Raw genomic sequence first — 27,981 nt, 5'->3', positions numbered from 1 at the left:
CAAATTAAACCAGTTGTCAAATTGATATTATAAAATTATTATTTTTATCTTAATAATTATCTTGCACAAACACAATTTTCTGTTTACTATTGATATCAAAATCACGTGGAAAATGCATTTTGCTACATCAAATATGACATCTCTTCATAAAATATTTGCTAATTGCATTTACAGTGCCATAATGACCTAACAGTACCGTCAACATATGTGTGAAGGATCTCGTCGGCGTTTTTGCGTGCCGTATATTTACCAACTGTATATTGGAGATGTTTAGGGAAATAAGTCTTCGCCAGCTGTTGTTGGCCTTTGTATAACCTAATATTTTTATAATATAATATTTTAAAAAGCAGCAATAGTAGGCTCAATAAATACATTAGCTAAATAATTGTACTAACTAGCTGAGGTAAAAAAAGCTTGTTAAATTGACATAAATTGCTCTTTAACCTCGCGCCTAGTTGCCATACTGCTTAAGTGTATTTATTTACTGTGTTATAGAGTTTATTTTGCCTAAAGGTCATTTTGGAGTCGTATCTGAAACTTTCGTGCTTTGGGCGATGAGCTAGCCTCCTCGCGCTGAAGTATTTTCGTATCAGTCCGTAATGTCCGAGTCATCATCCTCATCTTGTTCAATTTTATTAGCGGGTAGCAGTGCTGGTGATAAGAAGACTTTGTTACATGAAGGTCCTTTATTCGTCCCATCACATATAAGTTGGTTGCACTATACAATTGAGTCTTTATGTAATAGCGTCAAACATGGCCATATCGTGGCGGAACAAAGTAGATATCATACCATTATCACCAGTTATATCTACAAAACATAAAAAAAAATCTTCTGTGGTCAAATCCAACACCCAAGATTTTATATATAATAAAGCAATATTATTATTTTATAACTAACACGCACTACAATAATTAAAAATCTACACTAGAATCACAGTATTTGTTATAAGTCCATTAATAAAGTATAAACCTAAGCACTATACATTTTCAAAATAATAAGTCCGATACGAACAAGTACCTAAGTAGACAGGTTTCAACTATACATTGGTACTGGTTTCTTTGTACAGCTTGTTTATTTTTATTATTCGATAAAGTTCATTGCTGATAGGTATTACCCGTCGGTCACCATTTCACAATTAATTTGAACTTTAAAAAGAATGTGCTTTTGAATGCAATATTCCGAAGCCAATTGGGTGTGCTGTAGTTTCAATCATAATAATAATTATAATCAAGAAACCCTTGACTGCATTAAATTTCTGTTGTGCGTCTTTGTGCGCTGCATTAACACGTTTCTATCGAGCCCAAACAATACATATCAGAAGTTATAAGTTCTCGACGAGTCAGATAGGAATTCTGAATGACAATCGGTTCGAAGTTACCATGTCACTACATTTTTATTTAATTAATTTATCCAATTTTAATTTTATTAGCCAATTATAAGAAGTAATATAAATATCAATGGTATGATTCAAATCCATGCTTTCATCAGACATAGCTTAGGCCAATCAACCAACCAACAATAAAAAGGTTTCACTTTATGTGTCTAGAATCATGTAAATCAAACAAAATGATTAGCTATCTGTAGAGTGAGCGAATAAATATTTGTGACATATCGATATCGGCAAATAACTTTATCTTTATAAATCTTTTTTAACATTCTAAGATTTCCAGCGAGCTCAGTTTAAGTAGGTATTTTTTCAACGCTCCAATAAATTCAAGAACTATTTTAGTAACTTAACGTCCTTGGGTTACTATCGTTAGTAGTTTATCTTCCATAAGAGCATCGTTGCCTTATTTCCATAATTCAATATTCAGTGAGTCTGTCCTTCTTCTAATCGTTTTATTCTAATGAAACTTTATTATATAAAGATTCATAAGAATACAAAGTGTATAACAACGTTAATATGTAAAGTTGAGTTTGAGTTTTAAGGCACGAAGAATGTGCTTCCAGCTAAATCTCAACCAGTTTTGTTAATTGATAATATTTTGAATCATTGTCGAACTCAGACTTAATGTTCATGATCATCTTTTCCTTAGGCCTCGAACTATTGGGTAAGTTTTGACCATTTTCAAACCAATCTGCAGTCATTGCTCCTTAAATCATTAGATTGTAAAGTTTCTGGGATAGGTTCGACAGATACAAGTAATTCTTTTTATTCTTTTTGTTCTTAAATTGGCGTCCGTACTATTATACTAGCTTATATTTGTTGTAAATAACCAAATGATCTGAGTGTGAATAAGCTGAAAAGCATCATTGTACTCTCCAGTACTCTCCTGGGGCTGTAGCGACGGAGCTGTTTTCGCTGGAGAATGGTAGTAAATTCGGTGAGATTATTATTGCAATAATTTCTCGTCCTAATAGTATATTCGACGTTAAGAACTCACTATTTCAATTATAGTTGGTAATGTCTAGAAAATACCATTCACTAACATGTAAATAGCGTGGTTAGGCTTCGAAGCCATCATTGTACTCTCCACTTTTGTCTTTAAGCCATCTTCTGACGATGAAGTCGCGGGCTGTGGCTATGCCCACCGTGAGAATGTGCATTAAAGCCAGGAAAAGAGCAGTCAAGGTCACCACAACAAGTGTCTGTATCGGTTTAGCCCAGTTGATAACTGGGTAAATAAATGCATTGCCCCATCTGAAATAAAACAAATATTTATATTATATTTAGTAAATGCCTCTTTGGTCAAGCATGCTTCACTACGGAGTAGGAGCTTCTAGGCTTAATCTTTGGGTCAGGGCAAAAATTTAGATATTGGATTTTCTTATGCATCAACTTGAAGTGAATTTTTGACGACCTCCCTGGCACAGTGGTGAGCGCTGTGGTTTTAAGTGGGAGGTCCCGGTTTCGATTCCCAGCAGGGGTAACTTTGGAATTTATAATTTCTGAATTTTTCTCGGGTCAGGTATGGAGGCTTTGGTCGTGGCTAGTTACCACCCTACCGACAAAGATGTACCGTAAAGTTTAGCGTTCCGGTTCGAAGTCGCAAAGAAACTGATTACGGGTAGGGGTTTAATATCGCTGCCACACCCCCTAAAAGTTTAGCCCGTTACCAAATTAGACTGTACCATCTACTATCATCAATTACCACCAGATGAGATTGCAGTCAACGGCTAACCTTTATTATAATAAAAACAAAAGAAAAAGAGTGCGCGCTTAGGCAACGGTCTTGGTAATCGTAGAAAATATAATATTTGCTACGATTATCAAGATTACTTTTTTTAATATTAGATTTGAAATATTCCTTCTTATATTAAAAAAAGAACGCAAGAACATATCAACCGATTGACGTATTTTTTTGCAGATACATAGTTTATGTGACAAAAAGTAACACGGGCTACTTTTGTCCTGAAAAAATGCACAATTCCTGAGAGAAGACTTCCTGTGGGATGGTAACTGACGGGTTACTTATATGTCTAGCTTGAAAACGAAATACATAAAATCCGAGGAGCGTCCTGAATTGAAAAACTATGGATAAAAGAAGTACCTATGTAAAAAAGGTTACGGGTATAAATTATAATTATCTAATATTTGGCCCTAACTGAATGATGTCATACGGAGCGTGATGAACAGTCAATGACTTGTCGCATTAGTATGCAATAGTCTTATAATGAGATTATATTTTTCGCCTTGACTTATTATTATTATTATTATTATTATTATATTAGTCCTAGTAGGTACTATTTAAGGTCGCCTCTATCTTCAAACTAAGTAGTATTTTTCTTAGAGTCGTTTTCTGATCTCAGAAAATAGGGAATTTTTTTATTGTAATTTTGGTCGGCCTCGCCAGCGCAGTGGTTGTGAGCGCTGTAGTACTGTTGCTAAGAGGTCCCGGTTTCAATCCCCGGGAATTAGTAAATTGTGAATATTGTCATGACTGATCAAAAAATACGATTACATTAATACAATATTAAATACAATTTTAATTACCCCCTTCTCATTGTGGGAGGAGACCCGTGCCCTGTGGTGGGCCGGTAATATGTCGATATGATTATATTTAAATACTATTTGCTGATCATGTTTGTGAATAGCTTCTAAATAAAATTACCAAGATTAATAAAATAAACCTTCTTACAATGATAAAACCCTTTGAGCTCATGAAATGCAGAGACAGATTGAAATTGAAATTTATCTAAAAGACTCATTGGATTATATTTTATACGTTTTGCCTAAACCCAAGTAGACGTAAAAGTTAAAATGAAGAAACTTATAGGTTAAATAGTTCGTTATTTATATACGCTAGATTAATAATTGTTGTTGAAAAATAATATATTGTGAGATTCCTTTTTGCTACATAGGTCTACGTTTTTGTATTCAATCGATTTTCGTTTAATAATAGCTCCAGCAGATAGAAACATTATTCTAACGATATCGCTTAGGGTTGTCTGTATCATAAAATATATTTAACTTTAGCTTAGTGTCAAACTATAATATTTATGTATTCAAAATTTTATATAGATTAAGAAATATATTCTGCTCTAAAAAGGCTTGAAAAATAAAAACGAAAGATTGATCAGTGTCTCGTGATAGGTAAGTGTTATATTTTAAATAAATTTACCTACCTATATCACGGTAGGTGGTTTAATCGCCAATAACATATTTCCTCTATTTAACCTTGTTATAAGGTAATATAAAATAAAATAAATCATGGCCTCGTCGACTTTTCCTTAAAGCAATATAAGACTGTTTTTTATACTTTAATAGTGGCTGTAATTAAGACACGATAACGAACACAAAGCAGAGTTGGGGCAATGAATATAATTTTAATATTTTTTTCCATTTATTTACTTACGAACAAGAATCACGCTTTTTATAGTTCAGATAAATATCGTGCGAAAAGTTGTCTCAATAAAAAAAACATTAAAAAAAAAAAGTTTTGATTAATGTAGGTACTAGTATGTAATCGTTAATTGGAAATAATAAACGTAAAGTAATATGTATTGTTATTTGCAAAGCATTTATTACAACTCTTTTTTTAAATGTTAATATTAGGTACTCCGAATGCAAATGTATTTTCTAATACTTTAGAAAACACATTCGCATAATTCATTTTCCAGACCCACGTTTTTTAATTTACCTAAGTCGACAGCCCTAATAAAATATTTGTGTAAAGGTCAAAAACGGGACGTAGAAGTTATTAATGTTTAATATGAGTAGGTCGTACGTCCAATTTGTGTCGGTTTTGCAACGAAATTGTGCAATCTAATTCCATATGCCTTCAATCTATAGGTTAAGGTCATTGTTGTTTACAATCAATTCAGGCATTTTATTGTTTAGATGATGATTAAATATGTTACTATTTGACGTTCTTTCTAAAGCTTTGAGATGTCTTGGTATTCTTGCCCGTCTTCAATCTTAATAATAGACTTGTTATTTTGCTTTTTGCATTTTTTACGGTAAACTTGCCCTATGTTGGTATTTGGTCCTCCTTGGAAAAACCGGAGAAAATATCTTTCATAAAAAATGGATATTGATGACTGTAGGCAAATTTTGCGAGTTTTAGATATCACAAAAGTATAAGGTATTATTACTTTTACACTTGACTATGAATACTTAATAGTACTTACCTACGGACTTTTCGTTATCATTTCACTTACTAAACTATATAACTGGTAAATAAATTGTACAACTCTTTCTTTCTTTCAGTACCTATTTTACTCTGTAATAAATTTTTCTTTATTCATGACTACGGATGCAAGGTTTTTGTTTAGTGTGTAGTGCCGGTAAACTGCATAAAAATAAGCAAGTTGGCACTGTGATTGTTATCATAAAAAAAATACTTGGCTAAGGTTGTTGTGGTATTCTTCTACAGCTTCATAACATTAGTTTTAATCTGACATGCACGATGATCATAATGATGCTTTCAAAAATATCACTACAAGTCGCAAAATGTACTCGTACACGAATAGTTGAATTGACTATAAAGTTAGGCAAGACAATAAATCGTTTACAGGTATACTTGTCCGTTTGAATTTATACAAATAAAGACGATTCAAACATTCAAATACCAACAAGGTTTTCGTTTACGTATCTACTGTCAAAGAGATACATTATTTATGTAAACAGCTTGTAACTAAACATCTTGTGACCGTTTTTGCTAGAGTGCCCTTGAAGAAGGATGAAAAATAATATAGAAAACTGCAGTAAAGCATGCTATTTATTAATTTCGACACGGTCGTTCATACAGCCTACGGAGCCAAATTGGGAAACTGCAGAAATTGTAATATCTATTCCATAATAAAAAGCTACAACTTTCTAATAAATCTTTGCTTGTTTATGAAGAGCTTGACTTTTGGAGAGATATCGGAACTGGATAAGCCATGCTTTACGCCGAACAACAAACAACAAATGAAACCGTGGAAGGCAAAAGGCAATGTAGGTACAAGAGGTCTCTTGAATTGAAAATCTGATGTTTCACTGCATCATGGTTTAAGTCTGCTAGGCTAGATGTTCAAACAAAAACAATGAGACGTAGCTACGTAACGGGCGAACCTAAACTCCCCACACACACAGACAATATTATAGTCGATATAAATGTTGACAACATTTTTTACCAATACTCAATAATTCTTCAATACGCGCCCTGCACACAATTTTTTTTATTCCACTACAAGTCAGACCTTGACTGCAATCTCACCTGGTGGTAAGTGATGATGCAGTCTAAGGTGGTAGTGGGCTAACCTGTTAGGGAGTAAGGTAGTCATACCCCTAATCGGTTTCTACGCGACATCGAACCGGAAGACTAAATCGCTTAGCGGCACGTCTTTGTCGGCAAGGGGGTAACTAGCCACGGCCAAAGCCTCCACTATTGACAAAAATTGGCACGTGTGTGGGGTTCATTAGTTGTCCAGACTGAAATAAGTCACAAGTGACTTTGATATATTGAGATACTTTTTATAAATTCAATAATTGTGTCATTTACTTAGGTGGTATAAGAGTACTACATTGTACCAGAATATCTCTTCAGAACGGCCAAGTTAGATCGTGCGTACTAAATACGCAAACTACGCTGTAAAGCAGAATAGTGAAGTGTAGTCTGTTATCGCATTTGTATTTACAGTTCGGTACAGGTAAACATCGCAAATGCAAAGAAACATTCATTTTCAATGGGGCATTTTGTACATACTTGCGAACGAAAATAAAGATCCTTGAGTTAAATGAGATAACATTGTTGATCGAATAGTTAGTACGTTCGTAGACGGACCGCTAGTTTCTCGGTTTTTGGTATAAATTGTTTATAGGCTGAGAATGATGATGATTATACTTGATATATTTAATGCTTTTGAGTACCTATACTGGTTTAAAAAAATAATTATATCGAGCCTTTACCGCCGAATTAGCGTAATAACAAAAAAAAATCTCCAAAAGATTTAAAAAATATTTCAATAAAAATAATATGGGAAATTGTTTTATTAGTCGGTTACGCTAATTAGGCGTAAAAGCTTCTTTTTTCTCTTCTAAATTCTTAAAGAATCAAAATAATTTTGAAGGAAACAGAGGTAGAGTCCGTGTTAAAAAGGTCTATTAAAAGGTTTTTAGTTCTAAGTTTTGTTTTTAAAATCATTAAGTGGGGCACTGACAACCTCGACTGGCTACCTATTTTATTCGACTAAAGATGTGCCCAACTAACTAATAACATGTTTATTACTTAGATTTCTTTATTTATTTATTTTTTGTAATTCGTTGTTTAATTTGTTACTTGGGATTAAATGGCTTATTAATTTATTTATTTAAAGATGTGCCTTGACTGCAATCAAGTGATGATGCAGTCTAAAGAGTTAGCGGGCTTCACTGTTAGGCGTACGGCAGTTGTATTAAACCATACACCTAATCAGTGTCTAAACATCATCGTACCGGAATCGCTTAGTGGCCAGTTTTTTTCGATGCGGTGGTACTAGCCACGGCCGACACCGTCCAACAGACCACCATCAAATTAAGAAATAATACATTTGTTATTAGCCACGCTGGGGCTTGAGCCTATGACCTCTCTGTTAAAAGACCTCTACGTCAGGCTCTCAGGGAGGTACCTAAACATATTTCATTGATACAAATTGCTCGTCACGAGAGTTGTAATTAAGTAATAAACTTCCATATTATATCCTCATTTTAAACACACACACATTAATTGCCTACGTTTTGTTTCTAAGAACCTACTTAAATCACGTGGTAGTCCTTTAAACGCACTTAGTAACTATACAGTTTGACCTACAAATAGTTTAATGTTTGTCGCAAGAGGTTGCTAGATAATTAGCAAGTAAATAAATGCCAGACATCTATGTGCTTAAGTAAAATATTGATTTTTTTTAATAGTTTTAAGATATGCAGTAGCTTCGTTGCCCAATGTCCATTATAAATTAACTAATTAGTGTTATTTTTAGGTTTCATGCTATATTTTGTTGCCCTCGACCTCCTCTTTATAATTTCCACTGCCTCCTGTATGCAAGCTATCCCTATGCATAATTTCCCCAAAATCGGTTTAGTTACGTAGCTTCGGAAATATGGCTGTTTTATAAAATCCCAGGGTAAGTTAACTTAAAAAAAATACCTACTAAAAACGACCGCTGGTTTTCTTGGGAGAAAAAGAAGCGTATGTTACTCTCCGTCGTTTCAACTACGTAACTCTATGCCGAAAATAAGGTTGATTGGATGCTTAGTGAAGGAAAGAGACACAAACAAAAAACCATACTTTCGCATTTATCATATTCATCATATCAACCCACCCACAATGAGAAGGGTAAAGCAGTCCATCACGTTGGCATAGTGCGGATTGGTGAACTTCACCAGGCCGTTGACAACATTATGGAGAACTCTTATGCATGCAGACAATTTTTCCTTCAACGTTGAAGCAAGTGATATTTTAATTAATTAAAACTGCGTACCTAGAAAAGTCGGGGGTGCGTGCTGGAATTCGAACTATGCCCCCGAAAGTGAACCTAAAGTCCTAACCACGGGGCTATCACAGCTTCCGCTGTTTATCACATTAGAAAGTATTTGTTTTTCTCCCACATCCATTGCCTTAAGTTGCCGTGCCTAATAGAAATCTGTATCAGAGATCTTGCGATGTGAGCTTGGGTCGATCGGATGCAATTTTGCATGCAAATTTTTATTTCCGACCTAAGTATATTTGCGAGCATTTTGTCCTAAGAACAAGTCTAAAGTAGGTTTTGATGTTGCAACCTGTATTTTAAATACTACGAAATATTAAGTCATGGGCACCTACATTTTCTTGCTGGTATTTAGTAGGTCAATCGAACTTAGATCAAAAATATTTAGAAGGATATCTTTTTTATAAATTTTGTTCCACTACAAGTTAGCTTTTGACTGCAATCTCGCCTGGTGGTAAGTTATGATGCCTAAGATGGTAGCGGGCTAACCTGTTAGGGATACGGCAGTTATATTAACCTAAAAGGTTTTTGCGCGACATCGTAACGGGGAGTTAAATCGCTTGGGCGGAAAGTTGTTGGCAGGGTGGTAAACAGCTATTGCCGAAGCCTCCCTCTGTACCAGACGAGCAAATTCAGAAATTATAAATTCCGAAGTTGCCCCTGCCACGGATCGACCCAGGTTCTGTTCTACTGTTACTATGGAAAAAACTGAACTAAACTGTTACTATGGAAAAAAATTACAATCCTACTTATTATAAATGCAAACGTTTGTATGGATGGTCGGATGGATGGTTGAATGTTTGTTACTCTTTTATGCAAATACTACTAAACCAATTTGTTTGAATTTTGGAATGGAGATAGATTATACCCTGGATAACAAAAAGGCTGCTTTTTATCCCGGGAAAATGAACGGTTTCCGCAGGATTCACGAAAAACAAAAGAACCGCGTAAGGAGCCGCGGGCGTCAGCTGGTTTGACATAACCTGAACTTAATGGGTAATGTAGACTTACGGGTCAAGTCCTCCAGAAATATAATACGCGACGCTGAAGAGAAGATACGCCAGTGAGAAGTACAGCGGCTGCATGACGTGGAGCAAGCGGCTTGGGTGCGCAGACAACACCAGTTCCACGAACATAAGCCCCGAGTTGACTCCGTGCAGCATTATGTCTAGTATCGGATTTGGGGCGTAGTTGATTTTCTTTCCCGCTATGAAGATGAACACAAATATTTATTGAGATACTAATCATTGATAATAATAACATATTATAGCGGTCCACTAACTAAAACGGGTCTCCTCCAAATACGGGATGGGTTTAAGCCATTGTCTACAAACCCCGGCCAAGTGTGGGTTGGTGGACAGATACTTATGTAACAAAAATTCTATAAGAATTGATTGGTAATCGATTTTCTTGAATGAGGTCATTTTTATTCGTAAAAAAAGACTCCAATCTCACCATGTGGTAAGTGCAGGCAGTCTAAGATGGAAGCGGGCTAACCTGTAAGGGAGGATGGCAGTAATTAAACCAATACACTTAATCGGTTTCTACACGACATCGTACCGGAACGCTAAGTCGCTTAGCGGCACGTCTTTGTCGGTAATCAATTTAGTACGTTAAATCTTAAGATACACCTCACATTCCAATACTTCGATTTCAGCTGAATCTTGGCTCTCTCATGTATAAGGCCGCATCTATCACCGCTAAGCTAAAAGGTCATGAACTTAAGTGTATAGGAAACAAAGGTATACTAATTAACAATTCGAGATACGTACGAGCTCTTAAGACAGCCCAGTAGAAGAGCGTGACGAGGAAAGCGACCGGTACAGTGATATTGTACAACACCCAGTAGGTTCTGACGTACCAAGGCAGCCCTTTATCATCTGTAATATAATGTACTTTATTTATTATACATACTCATTAAACATTATAAAAAGAAGTACAATAATTTTCAACCCAAGTTGTTTAGGTTTTTATCGTAGAGACAACATTAGATTTAGTTAGTAAGTTAGTAATAATTCAGCTTTAGTGGGCTAATCAGTTTGGGGTTTGCCACCCCAATCGGATTCTACGCGGCATCGTACCGGAACGCTAAATCGCTTGGCGGCACGTCTTTGTCGGTAAGGTGGTAATTAGATCCCGGGGCTCCCAGATCCCGCGGCTTCCCAATTTGAGGGTTGCCACTGAGGGGGTTTTTGTGGGTAAGAATCCCACATAACTCCATCTTTTCCCCAAGGAAGCTTAGTATCCCACCAGAAGATTTCCTCCCCATAATCAAAAAAAGGGTGGTCACTAGCAACGGCCATAGTTAGACCAGACCTAAGAAAATTTAGAAATTTTAAATTCCCAATTAGGGTTCCAAAATCCCCCACCAGAGAACCCTTGACCTTCACTTATAGGACCGCAGCACATACGAATGCGCCAAGAAGGTCGTTAAAAGATCCGGACAATACTACGCAGTTTTTAGGGTTTCGTACTCAAAGGGTAAAACGAGACCCTAATAAGACTATACTACGTAAGACTATAGTAAGTAAGTATAGTAAGTAAATAGACTAAGTAAGACTATCCATCCGTCTGTCTGTTTGTCACCAGGCTGTATCTCATGAACCATGAATGAATGAATAGTTAGAGAGTTGAAATTTTTACAGTAGATGACTTTCTGTTGCCGCTATAACATCAAATACTAAAATCAGAATAGAATTAAAATTTAAGGGGCTCCCATACAACAATTATTTTTTCGATATTGACATTCGTTTTTCTTAATAATGGTCGGTTGGCCGGCTTTTTTCCATTCGTATTCTAACCAAGTCATCTGTATTTTCTCAGCTTACATCAGCGATGAATTCCTAGCACTTGCCTTATTTCAACAAATACCTACTGAAAAACTTTACTCAGATAATTTTTTTTTCTTAATCACTAAAATCTTATAATATAGGTAAATTTCCTTCCGATGTCAGCTATAAATGGAGAGGAAAGTAGCCAATTCAGAATAGTAAATAACGTCATCGAACTTGGGTTTGTTTATGTTAAGTATATTATTTTAATGGAGGCCTTACGTGTTTCGTCATTTTAAAGCCGAAAACATTCCAAGTTTACGCGTACGCAAGGACAAGGTGCTCTTTACCTTGATCGAGAGAACTTATAAAGCGGCGTTTAACAAACACTATCTTGAAATTTAAAACTAACTGTCACCCACGTTTTATTCGCTTTTAATGTTTTCATAGAACTTTTTTTTTTCAATAAAATTCTTGGCTTCATGCTCTTTACTTTTGTCATGCCAAAAAGATTAACACACTATAATAAACTGGTATAATACTTTCAAATTCAAAGTATACGCTGGTTGACTATTTGTTAACAAAAATAAAAAATTTAAAAAAAAAACGTACAATCCAAATTAGGCGAAAAGGCCGCCAAATTGTATTTGTTGTTTTGTTATACTTTTCTTTTTTTATGTATTTTTTGTGGTTTGCAATCAAAGTATATTCATTCATTCATTCAATAGACCAGGGTAGAAGCCTTTAAAAATAATGAAAAGCGAATAAAAATTATAATAGAATGAAACCCATTAGAAAAGGAGGGAAATATGATAAAAATGAAAGGAAAAATAATTTACGGGTGATCTGAGGTTGGGAAGGGGATGGGGGTGAGTTTTTAAGGGTAAAAAACGGTTTTTCTCGATTTCCGGCAAAACTAAAAGTCCTATCGAAAAAAGTCAAATCGAAAAGTTGTAGATAATAAAAAGATCTAAAACTTTTGTATTTACACTTTTTTCACATAACCTCAAAATTTATGTGAAAAATTCAAAAAACAAAGTTTTTGGTTTTTTATTTTTATTTTTACAAAAAAATTTTTTTTTTAACGAAATTTTGTGAAAACTTACCTTTTTATGTCCCAAATACGCTGTAATTTATTTAATTAAAAATATTTATTTTTTCTCCTTATTTTGAATTAATATCGAAAAAACACCCTAATTTTCAATCGAAAATTCACCCGTCAAAATATCAGCTTTTTCCAAAAAGTTGGTGTGGTTTCTGTTTGTTGAAATCTCTACTTTCCGGTGGTGAAAAAAAAAATATATGTTACTATGGTAAATCTTTTTTTTTTAATTATTATAAATAATTTTGAGCTATTTATTAAAATTTAGACTTTAATTACTCGAAAAACGTTAGATTACTTGTGACGTTGATAACAAAAAAATTGCAAATAAAAATATAGTACTATAATTAACAAACAAATAAGTTAATTAAATTAATATTTAATAAGACATCTACAATATTTGGAGAAAGTTGTCTAATTTTCTTTAAATTATATGCGTAGATGCTTATTTATAACTATTTTGAGATAAATTATATATATACCTACGAAAAATTGTAGCCCATCAAAAGGTATTTCGTGGAGAAGTTTCGTGGTATTTTTGAATTTTTCACATAAATTTTGAGGTTATGTGAAAAAAGTGTAAATACAAAAGTTTTAGATCTTTTTATTATCTACAACTTTTCCATTTGACTTTTTTCGATAGGACTTTTAGTTTTGCCGGAAATCGAGAAAAACCGCTTTTTACCCTTAAAAACTCCCCTTCCCAACCTCAGATCGCCCGTAAATTATTTTTCCTTTCATTTTTATCATATTTCCCTCCTTTTCTAATGGGTTTCATCCTATTATGATTTTTTTTGGTTTTAAAAATTATCGACCCTGGACTACAATTTTAAACTTCATCAGTTACAACCCTCCCTTGTGCCTAAGGCCGCAAACGGGACAATATAACTAGGAACCTTCGCAAAATTCATCTATGATACAGACATAAATTCAATGTATTAAAATAACGATACCTCACTGGACTAAAAACGTGCGTGTTATAACATAAACAAAGTAGTGTCCTCCGTTACGATCCCCTACATTTTCTTATGACCACGCAGTATACCAAAGACTGTCGACCTGCATTGGGTCGGCTTACTCTATTTAAAGAAGACCTCTGCCCAACAGAGGCACAATAATAATAGGCTAAGTAACGCATAATCGAAGAAGATTCCTAGGCATCCATTTACCTTACATCAATCGATTTTCGCTAGGTAACTCATATCTAGGTCACTCATGACTCTTGCCGCAAGATGCGGTGTTTTGTGTTTGTATTATCATATTTTTCATTTTTATAGCTGTACTTTGTAGGAAGTGTTGCTTGCACGCCCTGTGAAGTGTTGGTCTGTTGGGATGGTTTCCCCTGTTACTATCTGCTTGACCCATCAATTAATACTATAAATAAAATAGTGCAATGATGATGATAAAAGAGCATAATGTATCTAATAAAGGCTTTTAGTATTTTCAATATAAGGACTTATCATCAAATGTGGTCGTCCAGCATAAAGAAAAGCCATTACTAATTAATATAATTAGTCAAACTTTTATAAATTAAAACTTTTATTGATTTCTTATTCGAGATCGACTCAGATAGGTAACTATCTGATTATTTATTATGTATTCGAAAAAAACGTGTTGTTCAAACGTGCTACCATTTTCACGGTCAGCCAGTCTCTGACATTCTCATAATTACTGGTTTTGGTGTTGCAATGTAACATAATTGCATTAAAATTGATGTTGCGATTTAAATCTCTCGATTCTATAGGGCAATTACGGTTTTAGATTTTAACTATCATTATGTTTTATTGTCCTTTTTGCTAACAGATATACAAACTTATTGTTTAGGACTGATCGCTCATCAGGTTCATAAATAATCATAAATAGACAAAAATAGGGGATAGAGAGTTTTTTATTAAAAGATAATATTAGCTTTCTTTATTCCGAATAACAATAATTAATTCAAAAAAGATGCTGAGTATTCCAAAATGAGTTTCGAACAACATAAACTATTAATTTGACATCGAAAAGAAAAGACAACTATTTTGTTCATAAGGGGCCATCCATAAAGTACGTCACACGAATTTTAGGACTTTTGAACCCCTCCCCCCGTCCTTGTCACAGGTTGTCACATTTTTATAACCCCCCCCCCCCCCTCCTGATGTGACGTCACACATTTTTTAAATTTATGTATGTATTTAAAAATAATCGAGAGAAAACAGCTATTTTCATTTTTTACTTATTTTTATTAAATAATAATCTAATAAAATCAACATAAAATCCAACATTTTATAAAACCGAAAAAAGAAACGACTAGTTAGAAAATAATAAACTATTAATTATATTAATTAAAGATAAAAAACTATTTAAATCGTTACCGATCAAAATTCTCGTGAATTTGAGTGCCTCACTTGCATTACAACACCGCTCTAGAAGTTAAATGACGTTGCATGAGAGATTATCGCATAGCGAGAATGCTAAATTATTAATAAATATAGATCAAGTTCGTAAATTTTTTAAATTTTTAATTCACATCCAAACTTTGCGTTTTAGTATTTTAAATTTTAACATGTGACGTCACAAAAGTATTGATGATACCCTCCCTCCCCATTAACGTGTGACGTACTTTATGGATGGCCCCTAACCGTATTTCTGACTTAATAAAAAAAAAACTAGCAAATTTCCAGTAAGGTTTTCTGAGCAATTTATTCAAATTTAATCCATTTCTTCAAGTATGCCTAATAAAAGTACTTTGGAAATGTCAAGTCTTATAGTTTGTAGTAGTGACTCTGCCACCATTAGAATTTTAAGATAAAATAAAGAATACCTTCCATACAATATTATTGTGAATTTATTTCAAAGAGCATCTTCCTCTCTTGGCATCCTTGCCACGGAGTATAAAATATACAAATCTTTCGGTCTCGTTTTTATCACTAACTTCCTAAAAGCTTCCTGCATTTTGCAGCGAGGGTGTGTGCTTAATGTTTCCTACCTTCTTATAAGAAAGGAGTCCTGTGCCCTTTGCATTAATTTGCATTCCTCTAACACTTAACTTTTTTTTCTCTTATTAATAGCGGGCAAACGAGCAAGTGGGTCACCTTATGTTAAGTGATCACCGCCGCCCATAATCATCTGCAGTATCACAGTATCAAAAGGAGCTCCCGATGCGTTGCCGGTTTTTAAGTAGTTTGTTTATCCGCCCCTTGAATAGCCCTAGATTGTATTTTGGGGGAAACACATCTGATGGGAGATTGATAATAGGAGATGGGACAGTTGCCGAAATATCTGTGCGGTAGAGGCAGAGCGTATTTCTATCGTCACGGATTGATAAACGGTCAGTCACAGACCTTGCATCTTTACGGACTGCGAGGCCGATCTTAACATTCAAGTCACGTACCTACGTCCGCATCAGTTGTTTGACGTAGTTTCTTACTTTGAGTTTATGTTATTCCGCATTGCTCCGATAAATGGCAGGCGTTTTTGTATTGCCCTTATCCATGTTTAAACAGTTCATAATAAGTTTCATCATCACCATGATCATATCAACCCATTACCGGCCCACTACAGGGCACGGGTCTCCTCCCACAATGAGAAGGGGTCAAGGCTGCCACCAATCTGAACTGGGCCAGTGTGGCCCAGTTCAGATTGGTGGACTCCACATACCTTTGAGAACATTATGTAGAACTCTCAGGCATGCAGGTTTCCTCACTATGTTTTCCTTCACCGTGCAAGCAAGTGATATTGAATTACTGAAAACGTGCATAACTTAGTAAAGTTATAGGTGCTGGGAGTCGAACTCCAACCCACTGCGTTATCAGCGCTTATAAGAATTTTATAACTTATTATTTGCTAAGCTATAAAAACTAATAAAATCGTATTGTTTTAAGAATTAATTAAATAATTATCGTAGCGTTATCCTTTTATTATAAAAGTAACCTTTGTTCACATACAGATGAATCAAAATGATTCGATAATAATTAAAAACTTGCTAGCTATGTATGATACAATATTTTAAATAGATACTGATTTAAATTAGGTTAACGCAAAATCAGCGTTGAAGTTCCTAATTTCCTTTATGTTTAAACACTGAGGTGAGTGACCCTTTGACCATAATGCTTAATTGTTTGGAGGTATAAAGCAAGGGTTTTTTGTTTTGTTGTTGTTTTCTTGTTTTGTTTTTGGTAAATATTTGAAAATTAATGATTGATGATGATAAAGGTTTATTTATTTCAATTATCTACTGATACGTAACTATTCTACTGACTCGATTGAACAAAAAATTCAGTCGGATACAACATAGGACAAATCTTTGCGCTGTCTCTGCAGGATAAGACTTCTTCGTCTCGTCAAGAAATTAACCTAGAAGGCCGAGCTGGTTGTACTCCAGTGTTGTGCCTTCAGTAGTTCAGTGTACAGACTTTGTAACACTTTTTATTTATTATTTAATTCCTCGGAAATTTAGATATACAAAATATATGAAGCATTCAAAGACGGTATATATTTTTTTCTTACTCTCGACATGTAAACATTTTATTTTTTGCTGGATTTTACTATCTGTCGTCTGTCTGTAAAGTTGATTATGTAGAAATTAAATTGTGATGTCAATGGAATAGTATTTTTGGAAGAAGATGAACTAATTCGTGTGTGGGTTACACACGAATTAGTTCATACACGGCAGTAGCTGCCGGGATTGATGTCAACATGTGCCAATAGCATTAATTTTGTTAGCAGAATGGGAGCATTGGCTATTTACGTTTTGCAATAAATGTTGTTGCTAGCAAGAGCCTGCTCTATATGTGGTTGCTATTAATTAAAAGAAACTTGCCTGCAGAACTCGAATACTGAAAGCATTATTCATGTTTCACATTTAACATGCTTTACTAGGTACCTCGTATTTAAGACCTGTATACTAAGTCAAGTCAAAGTCAAGTCAAAAATATCTTTATTCAAGTAGGCCCACAGGTGGCACTTTTGATGCGTACATAAGAACCACACGGTAGTGAGATGATGGCGATAACCACATTCGTAAACTTAAAACTAAAGCTACGAGGGTTCCAAACGCGTCCTGGTCTAAGAAGAAGCCCACAACAAACTTAGCCGGGTGTTTTTTTTTTTTGTTATCACCATCTCACAATGTCATTTTAAATTATTAGAAGAGCAACCTGGTTAGAGCAATAATTTACACCCAAGCTTTTTTATCGTTTTCGTAGTCCTTTATACTATAATAGGACTTTTCTATAAGCTTACGTTTAATACAAACTTTGAACTTTTTAAGAGACATCTCCAAGATGACAATTGGTAGTTTATTGTAGAATTGTATGCAATTTCCTTTAAACGAATTATGAATTTTATGTAACCTAGTATATTGCACTGTAAGTTTATTCTTACTTCTAATGTTTAAATTATTGCAGTCACATTTTTTCTTAAATTTAGACATGTTTTTATGAACGTACATTAAATTTTCAAATATGTACTGACTATACACTGTCATTATTTTAAAATCTTTAAATACGGTCCATTATTGTTACTTATCTATAATTACAAGATCTAGGCTAGGTCAACTTACCAGGTAAACTGCCTCGTGTTTTCTTAACAGTAACGATGATGCCGAAAAGCGACTCGAGGAAAATGAGAATCAGGCCCCAATGCGTCATGTACAGCAAAAACATTTCCCGAGGTCCCCAGAAGTACGCCGTTGACCAGGTGATAATGGCTACAGACCATATGAATATTGGCACTCGCCAGAACAACGGTGACAACCTTCCTCGCCAAGACCTTCCGAAAAGTTCTGCTGTCTCATTCTCTTCTTTCAAAGCAGCTGTACAGCATGCGTAACAATTTGCGGGCGCTTCTTCCTTCCATTTTTCAAATTTCGCCATTTTCAATAAATACGTTCTGCACTTCGTTCCGTTTTGCTCACTTTTGGGTTATTCTTGTGGTTATTCTCCCATGCGTACAATGACTCTGTGAACAAATTGCGTAACATTATATCTCATCTTAATCTAATCTCAAAGTCCTTGTCGAATGGTGCGATTAAAATTATTTTAAGGTAGAGCCTTAATGACAAAATAATTCAGTTATTTAGCCTTAACCCAATTGTTTTGAGTTTGGCTAAAAAGTATACATGTATTTTGTGTGAACGACCGTGAGAAATGATTTAACCTATCAGTAAGTTGCTTTTAGTATAGTCGCGACCCGACGTCTAGACTCGCCAAGTCCCGACCGCAAGACTAGCATTTGACTACAATTTCGCCTGCACTTCTAAATTAAATTTTCTTTGTCTCACGCGTCATTTATCTGGCGTAAGTATTTAAATATTATACCGTATATTTGTTTAATTTCTACACCACCTGCAGTCCGTTTTTCTTAACCCTCAATTTGAGTGACCACCATTCATATTAGTGATAAAGCCGATTTTCGTATTCTATAAAGGTGCTAACTAGTTCTGTTATAACTAAATTAAATTAAACTTGAAAATGACATGTAGAAAATCAATAATTCAATTTATTCCTCAAGGCAAGCAAGTTTTACGTGTTTTATTTTTGTCCTTAACTGCTTGCAGTGCACAAATAAAGAAGATAAATAAAATCACTAAGGTGGACGGCGATACTTACTTTTACATCAATTAACTTACTCACTCCGTATGGCTTTATGTATTTGTTAATAAATTGACAAGACGTTAAAAATAGTAGGTACAATCGACTAAGAAGAATGATGATTTATTCAAGACAGTAAGTTATGAACATAATAAGTGAATACTAATCACATGACCATAATACTGTCAGTTGAACTGAGTGTAGTATCACTTTATGGCCCAACCAATGACGTTATGTTTTTGAGTTCCTTACTTAATACTTGCACGACCTTTAACTCGCAGGTGCAATTGAAGAACGAAAGTGGGAAGACAGCTGCTAGCTGTAGCAGAAGCTGTAGTACCGGGAACAATTTTCCCCTGATACCTGTTCAATAAGTGAGGTATCCTTATTTTTCTCGGAGATCCCGGAGCCTGCCAATATGCGTTGATGGTGGTTGGCTAGGTTCGGCATAGTGAAAAAAAACCCTTCTTTTATAAAAGTTATGTAAAAAAATAGCGTAGACAGTGCTTTTGTGCTTGCATGAAGTGCACATTACTGCCAATATGTGATGAAGGTGAATAGCAAGAGGGATTGAGTGAGTAGAAAAATAAATTAATAAATCTCTTTTTTTGGAAATTGGTTGACTTTCTTAAAATAATCGCCATTACAAATAGGCGCATTTGAGAAGATTTGAACGATGCAGCAGGCGAAATAGCTCTGCATAGTGTGGCATTAAGAGAAACACTTTAATCATTCACGGTAAATCACAGTCAAAGTCAAATATTTCGCTATTCAAGGCACATAGATGACTCTTACATCAAAATGTGTAAGTATATGGCAGTGAGATGATGGGTATGGCTTTATTATATGCCGACTGGCGCAGTGGGCAGCGACCCTGCTTTCTGAGTCCAAGGCCGTGGGTTCGATTCCCACAACTGGAAAATGTTTGTGTGATGAGCATTAAGTGTTTTTCAGTGTCTGGGCGTTTATATGTATTTTCTAAGTATTTATGTATATATAATTCATAAAAATATCCATCAGTCATCTTAGTACCCATAACACAAGCTACGCTTACTTTGGGGCTAGGTGGCGATGTGTGTATTGTCGTAGTATATTTATTTATTATTTATTTATTAGGTTAGAACTTATAAAAAAGGTTACGACCTTAAAACTAAAGCTACTTATCATAGTATATATACCAGATCTATACCCAAGATGATACCTTAGGGGCACAACCGTGACCCTCTATTGTCCCCAACCAGTGAAGACCCTACATTTACGTTCTGTTATAAGTCCGTCCTACCTATGATTTGCCATGATCCTTTCACTAATAAGGTATTTATAATTTTTTAATGTCGAGGTTACATCAGTTAAATTAAAATTTTATATACATGATTGATGATTTCATAAATCATTTCATTTCATCTATAAATAATTCAGCCTATAGGTAACCGTGTCTCTATAAATTAGGAAATAAAAATAATTTGTTACCAAGTATATTAGCATCTTACCAAACTTCTTGTTTAAATTAAATGTTTGTTTTCGAGCTAATCTTTGGAAAGGCTCAATTGATTGTGATGGGATTTTAGCGGCTCTCCGTTAAATTTTATTGTTTATCTATGTAAAAGAATGATTACGTGAAACGATTTTTGTTACTTTCGGTTGAAATAGGTTACAGAGAAAAATTCAACGCAGATTCATCCTAGGTGTAAAACATCCACTAAGGGTTGGCGATAAGGGTTAAACTACAATTGGAAATAATATAAAAGTATAAAAGTGAATATAGAGACGTTAATATTTTACTAACAGGAAAGGACAACAGGTCCCGCGAGATTTGGCCTTTGTTATTACTATTATTATTAAAAAAAAATTATATTACCCTCCAATAATACAGTATTTTTCGCCACCGCACTACATCAATCGTTTTCCTGAGTAAGGTTCATAAACACTAAAAACCTTGTGTCACGCCATTGTTGGTAATTTTAAAGTTACGTTCTGAGAGATCAATAATAAAAATAAACACGCGATAACTGGAAAGATTTAAACAATTAGTTTCAAGTTCAACTACCTAGTTTACAATGAAATTACAGAACGAAATTATTATAGAAATGGGACGGGAGGCCTCGTGTCGCCAATCCATTTAATCAACACGACCGAGCATTACTTTTAATAGGAATTACTTTTATTAGGGTTGAATAGTAAACGATAAAAATGTTTAAACAAGGTACAAACATTACATTTCAAAGAAATAATAAAATAAGTTCACGAAGTCGACATTAAATTACATACAAGTCCATTTTTTTTATAAAATAAACAGTACTTTTTAATATTTTATAAACATTGAAACATTCTATTCCAAGGGTTGTGGGTGGGATGGTTGTTTACAAATCCTATGTTTTTGAAGTTAGAGACACGAAAACAAGCAGTCAAAAACTTCCTGTAGAAGATTTATGAATACCACCTTTCAAAGGTGGTGAAACTGGATATAAAAAAAATTGCAATTTTTAGTTTAATGCATTTAGTTAACATTAAAGAAGATTATTTTATAAAAAAAACAAAACAAAAATTTGGAACTCTCGTTTGTCCGGTCGGAGGCTAGTTACCACCCTACCGACAAAGACGTGCCGCTAAGCGATTTATTGTTCCGGTGCGATGTCGCGTAGAAACCAATTAGGGGTATGACTACCATACTCTCTAACAGGTTAGCCCGCTATTATATTAGTCTGCATCATCGCTTACCGCCAGGTGAGATTGCAATCAAGGGCTAACTTGTAGTGGAATAAAAAGAAAGCTATAGTTTTAAGCTGACGAATGTAGTTACCGCCATCAACTCACTTCTATGTCATATTTTACATGTAATGTACGTATCAAAAGTGCCTTCTATGTGCCTATTTGAATAAAGAAATATTTGACTTTGACTTTGACTTTGTACCAATCCAGCCCTGAGGGGATGAAATGGAGGTTTCAAGGTTGTATGAAAGTTCTTTGTTAATTACATTAGAGACATTTAAACATGCCGGATTCCTTTATAAAATATCGGCATGAGTATAATAATAGTATGTTTTTATGTCTGAATGTGGCCATTTAACGTATAAAGTATAAAACTAATAGCAAGACGACGCATTGACTGAGGACTCATTGACTGTAGCTTGCTTTTAAGAAAAGGAAATCGCTTCATCTGCTATTACCCAGTAGGTAAGAAAAGGTATGCCTAATGCCGAATGAATTTTATAATTTGATTTAACAAATTGGTAACTATATTATTATATATCAGTAACTTGATTGTATAGGATATCCGTTTATCAGTTGAGCGATTGAGAAAATTGCATTGATGAGATTTATTTAAATTGTTTTCCATTACGTTTCCCTCGTTTAAACAAGTTGCGTGCAATGCAAAATATAAACTGTGTTTAGGTAATTTAATCACGGTCATAGAAATCGAGGGAAATGCGTTATAAAACTGACTTGAGGGTTGCGAGGATGTTCTGCAATGAGTTCATTACTCTGTGATGGTGTAAGTGCTGGGAATAATTTGGAAATGCTTTAACTAATTGCTTTAATGAACTAGCTGTGCCCCGCGTTTTCACGCGCCACTTAATTTAAAGTTAATAGGATTATTTATTTAACCACCTTCCGCTCCCGACTCACCGCGTCACATCGCCTACTGCACTTTTATATCGATTTCGCTTCGCGTTCTTTTTGACTTTGTTTTTGTTTATGTTCGGTTCCTAAGGTCATGTTGAGTGATTTTAAGATTAACTAACCTTTCTTAAGATAGAGGCGAGGCTGGCGAGAGGCTGGCGAGAGGCTGGTGAAAAAATGTGCATTGATGATTGCTGTGAGGTCCCAGGTTCGATCCCCGGCGGGTCAATTAGGGCATTGATTATTTCTGAATTCTCTATGGTATGGTCTGGTGGTAACCTACCAACGAAGCCAAGCGATTTAGCGTTCCAATACGCCGTTTATGGGTATGAGTTTAATGTGACTGCTATACGAGTACCTCTATTAGTATAGCCCGCTACCATCTAAGGATGCATCATCATTTACTACAAGTAAGATTGCAGAATCGTTTTTATGAAAACAACAAGAAAACCGATTCGTTAGTTCCTGATTTAAGAGCGTTCTTAAATAACAATTCAGCTTTATTATTAGGATAGCTAAAGATAGGTTATGTAAACAATGAGTGGTGTAGCGTCAGTTTTCGCTGTCGGCTGCCAAGCCAAAATTTTCCATCATCCTTAACCCATTGAACTCCCAACACTGGGCACTGGCCTTTTGTCATAATGGTTTGTCGTAGACCCACCACGATGCTCTAATAATAAAATAGTTGACACTAAACCCTTAAGGTATTATAAGTGGGTGTTAAGTGTAAAAAGATCGCAGTTATATTTTTTTATGCAATAAATTAGTGCTTTACTGTGTTCCCACATATTGCTGTCTATGGGAAGCATTACATAATATCGTAACTTTGGATGACCAAACTAATTAATAAATAAAATTATATTTTATTTTATTTTATCGGGTATATATATACCCGAGCTAGTTATTAGTCATTCATTCATTGTCTAAGTTATGTGCCTACTAGCAGAGCGACATTTGGTGTTATTTGGAACCTGGGAAACATTATTAGAATAGCTAAGAAAACATTTGATTGTTGAGGTTGCTTAACGTCAAAATGTATGAGTACCTAAGGCGGTTTTAATCGCGTTAATGTTTTTACATAGCTTGATATATTACTATAGCTACGTTATTGTCATATTAAAACAATAAGATGTATAGATACTCAGCAATATCCTTATTTAAAACTATTTATTAAGAACATCTTAAAAAGGCAGAAATACAACTTTCCCCCCTTTAGAGATAATTTTTTTTTAAAGAATATTTTAATTGTGTAACAACTCATAATGATAAAAGTTATTAGTCAACTTTTCTCATATATATTTCCCTTGTCCCTAAAGTCATCATCATCGTCATATCAACCCATTACCGGGGTTTAGACCGTAGCCCACCAAGCTGGCCCAGTGTGGATTGGTGGACACGCCTTTGAGAACATTATGGAGAACTTTCAGGCATGCAAGTTTCCTCCCGATGCTTTCCTTCACCGCTCAAGTGAGATTTTTAATTGGTGCTGGGTACCTCAAGATGGTTATTAAATTTCTCGTTCCGAATTCTCTCCCGAGAAGACACTTCTAACTCAGCTCGCTCCATAGCACACTTATCTATAAATGTACCTATTGCAAAGGATAGCGATGTAGAGTTCGCTGTATATTTGTTTCGACGACTATTTGTGGATGTAATTCTAAAATGGGTACCTAATAGATAGATATAGGTTAGATTCGGCCGCTTGCCAGGAATTATTTATAATCTACTGGTGAAATGTCAGCTATTTGTAGTAACTACATATTACATTCTGTTCTATTCTAGATTACTTCGTGGCGATTTTTTTTACTATTATTGCTTTTAAATGTATTGCGATTTATTACCTATGATCAATTCATATCCATAAGAAGTTTGCGCGCTGTTTTATAAAATTAAGTGCGAAATTTTAAGGAAAAAATATTCGGATGAAGGGAGAAGGAAATAGATTATTGTGTCACCCAGTCTGAGGTTCCATCGGTAGTTATATCTGTTTATTATCAATTCACAACAGAACTGATCATGATATTTGATCTATATGTTAGCTTGTATTCCATGAAAAGAGTACCTACTTTGCACAGCTCCGTGGGAAAACAAACCTAATGAACAAAAAATTACAGTTATCTTATTATTCATTACAAAACTTGTACCCATTGTCCGCTGGCTGGAGGTTTTTTATTCGACAATAAATTAAAAAGTAAAGTAGGTATAGGAATGGAATTTAGTTTTTTTCTAAAATTTATTTACTAATAAAATTTAAAAACCCCCGACTTATAATAGAATCTACATTATTGTACTAGTCAAGCACTTTCATTTGAAACCTATATTAAGGATGTTAAATATTCAATCCACCATTTTCTGGCAGCAGCCATCTCGGACCCATTTCTATCAAACACAGCTAAGAACACTCCCGACTAGTTATTACAAGGTGTCTTCAAAACCAAAAAAAAAAACAAAATCGGTTCATCCGTTCGAGAAATTCGATGCGTCAGATAGACACAAACACAGAAACGTCAAACTTATAACATCCCGTCGTTCTGGCGTCGGGGGTAAAAAATTTAACTAAAGTTTTTGATTTAGTAGGAACTCTTCAGCATTTATCAAAAAAAAATATATAGGTCCATTGTAAAGTTATATTATTAATTTCCAGTGCTAATTTCAGTTTAATTCGCTAGACTATATTTGATACCTACTAATCAACTGAAGTACCAACGTTTTCTTACGTAAGCACCACGTAGTAAAATATATTTTTACTATATTTTAATGCAGATAAAAAGCTTTGAGGTCTCCGTTCACTCGAAATACAGAGATTGATTTTCTTATTTTTATGGAGTTGTTTAATTGTATTAGATAGAGTGGTCATAAAAAATAAATGAGAAATTGCCAAAAAAGAAACTAACTAACTTGTTACTAAAATTTTTCAGATCAGAAAATCATATGATCTGAAGAAATTACTTGGATTCGTTATCCTTTCGAAATGCTGAAATATCGGTAGCTGCGAGTGCATAGATTTCATCTATATATTTGCTTAATATACAGCACACAATACATTATTGTGTAGGTAGACGAACATGAAGTCTTGTCAGAGTATTGCATATGGTCGAAATTTATCATTCTAACACATTTATTAGTTAAAAAGGTCTAATAGGCTCTTATTTGTTATCAGCAAGTGGTGCTCCATGCACCCGAACACCTTTGTATTTGGGGTAAACCTTTTCAAAACACGAATCAGCTCGAGTTCTTCACTTTCTAATATTTATTTTATAACAAATAATCAACTGTAAATGTATTTATTTTTGCAATTGAATTTAGAGCTTATTACTTTGGTACTTTAATGTTGAACTTTTTAAAAATAATAAAATATAATTAATTAATTTCCGACCCTAGGATAGATTGCCTTGTGAACGGCTGCTCTAGCGTTAACAACATCGAACTACACAGAACGGTATAATTAATTCAATTAACGATTTTTATGCAATCAGTAGATACTGGGTACAAAACAAACTTATTACCCTTGAGCATTTTCCGCCGACCTTGAGGTACAGTAAAAATACGCTTAAGTACATATTAAGTTTACGTAATATACAATAACTGCAATAAAATGTAAATAAAATAGACTTTAAAAGGTCACGTCAGTGTAACGTAAAAAGAGTATTGACGTTGGCCAGGCGCAGTGGAAAATAAATATAAATACGAGTAGTTATATGCGAATACGTGCGAATAAAGCGATTATATTGTGTATATCTATCATGATTCATCACAATTAGTTTGCAATACCCAATGCTGGGCATAGGGTACTATCTCATAATATGGAAGAGCTTAAAGTCTACTTTTGCTTACCTGTCTTATAATGTAAACAATCTTTACGCTAACACAAACTAAACAAAGAAAATCTCTTTTTATCTTGTTGCTTTTTAATATGTTATCATACTTGTTTCTTTTATATTTTAAACTTTACACTAAAAAGTATTAAAAAGATTGTTTACATTATAAGACAAGTCAGAAAAACGGAGTGTATATGCTCCATGCTGCTCAAAAGCGGGTGAACCGGCTAATTAAGTTTACTCAAATTAATAAGTATATAAGCGTAACTGAATACTGATTTCGGGACATTTTTGATCGCCATAAAAAAATAAGACATTAATGTAATATTTGGACAGGTTTGGCAAGGAATGTGATATAATAAATAACCCATAGTACGTTAGTACCCATAGTACGGTAGTAGACGTTACTTTTTTTACGTGACGCAATTTATACATCGTAATCATGTGTTAAACAAGTGAATATATTATGAGAATATGTAGTCTAAAATCTTTAAAATATAATTTCGAATAGCTCAATCATAAGCAGTTCAGGATTTTCAGGAATATGCTAATACAGATAAAAATGAAAACTCTACTGCTTGCTTATAGCCCTTGCGGCGTAAAACCACTTCTAAGACAATGCCCAAAAGTGAGTGATACGTAGATATTATGTTATGCAGAAAACCGAATTAAAATCTTACGAGCGGTTTCAGCTTTACGATGGTCGATGACACAGACAATACTCCTGCAATATCCTAATACTCTCCTACTCTAATATTTACGGGCACAGATACATTTTATCCCAGGAAAATAAAGCCTTCCTGCAGGATTCTTTAAAACCCAAAATAACGCGGACAACAGCTAGTATCGAATAATATATTAAAATATTGCTGTATTCTTATTTATGCTTACCATTTTATTACAGCTGCAGCTGTAAGTCTTTCTAGATGAACAAAATCCAAAGTTATTTTCAATCATAAACTGCTCAAAAATTGAATTTATTTTATTTCAAAAGAAAGCACGCAGCTACTGTGCAATAATTTAATTTTGACACATTAATAAAATTAAATTTTATTTGAATAATTATTATATATTTTAAGTTTATATAACTTTTTATTTAATTAATAAAGAATATAAAGCGCGCGCCCGCGCCGCCCGCACTAACAGCGTGCGACTGCGGTTTAACAGATTTACTACGCGCACTGTATAGCGTATGCTGAACCGAAGA

The 27,981-nt window shown here is 34.4% G+C and overlaps 1 protein-coding gene across 1 annotated transcript; it reads right to left on the bottom strand.

Moving 5' to 3' along the window:
• Positions 1-3: 3 nt before the first annotated feature.
• Positions 4-27,799, bottom strand: LOC120632259 (protein rolling stone-like). The gene is made up of 5 exons (XM_039902084.1): positions 27,666-27,799; positions 18,306-18,703; positions 10,663-10,770; positions 9,902-10,097; positions 4-2,642 (listed from the first exon to the last, which is right to left on the bottom strand). Exons 2-5 carry the CDS (start codon positions 18,616-18,618, stop codon positions 2,447-2,449), a joined length of 813 nt encoding a protein of 270 aa, XP_039758018.1. The 5' UTR covers positions 18,619-18,703; positions 27,666-27,799; the 3' UTR covers positions 4-2,446.
• Between the last annotated feature and the right edge of the window lie 182 nt (positions 27,800-27,981).

This window comes from Pararge aegeria, chromosome 2 (assembly GCF_905163445.1).
Source record: "Pararge aegeria chromosome 2, ilParAegt1.1, whole genome shotgun sequence".
Lineage (NCBI taxonomy): Eukaryota > Metazoa > Arthropoda > Insecta > Lepidoptera > Nymphalidae > Pararge > Pararge aegeria.
The sequence above is the reverse complement of the archived record's forward strand: the minus strand, read 5'-3'. Positions and strand labels throughout refer to the sequence as shown.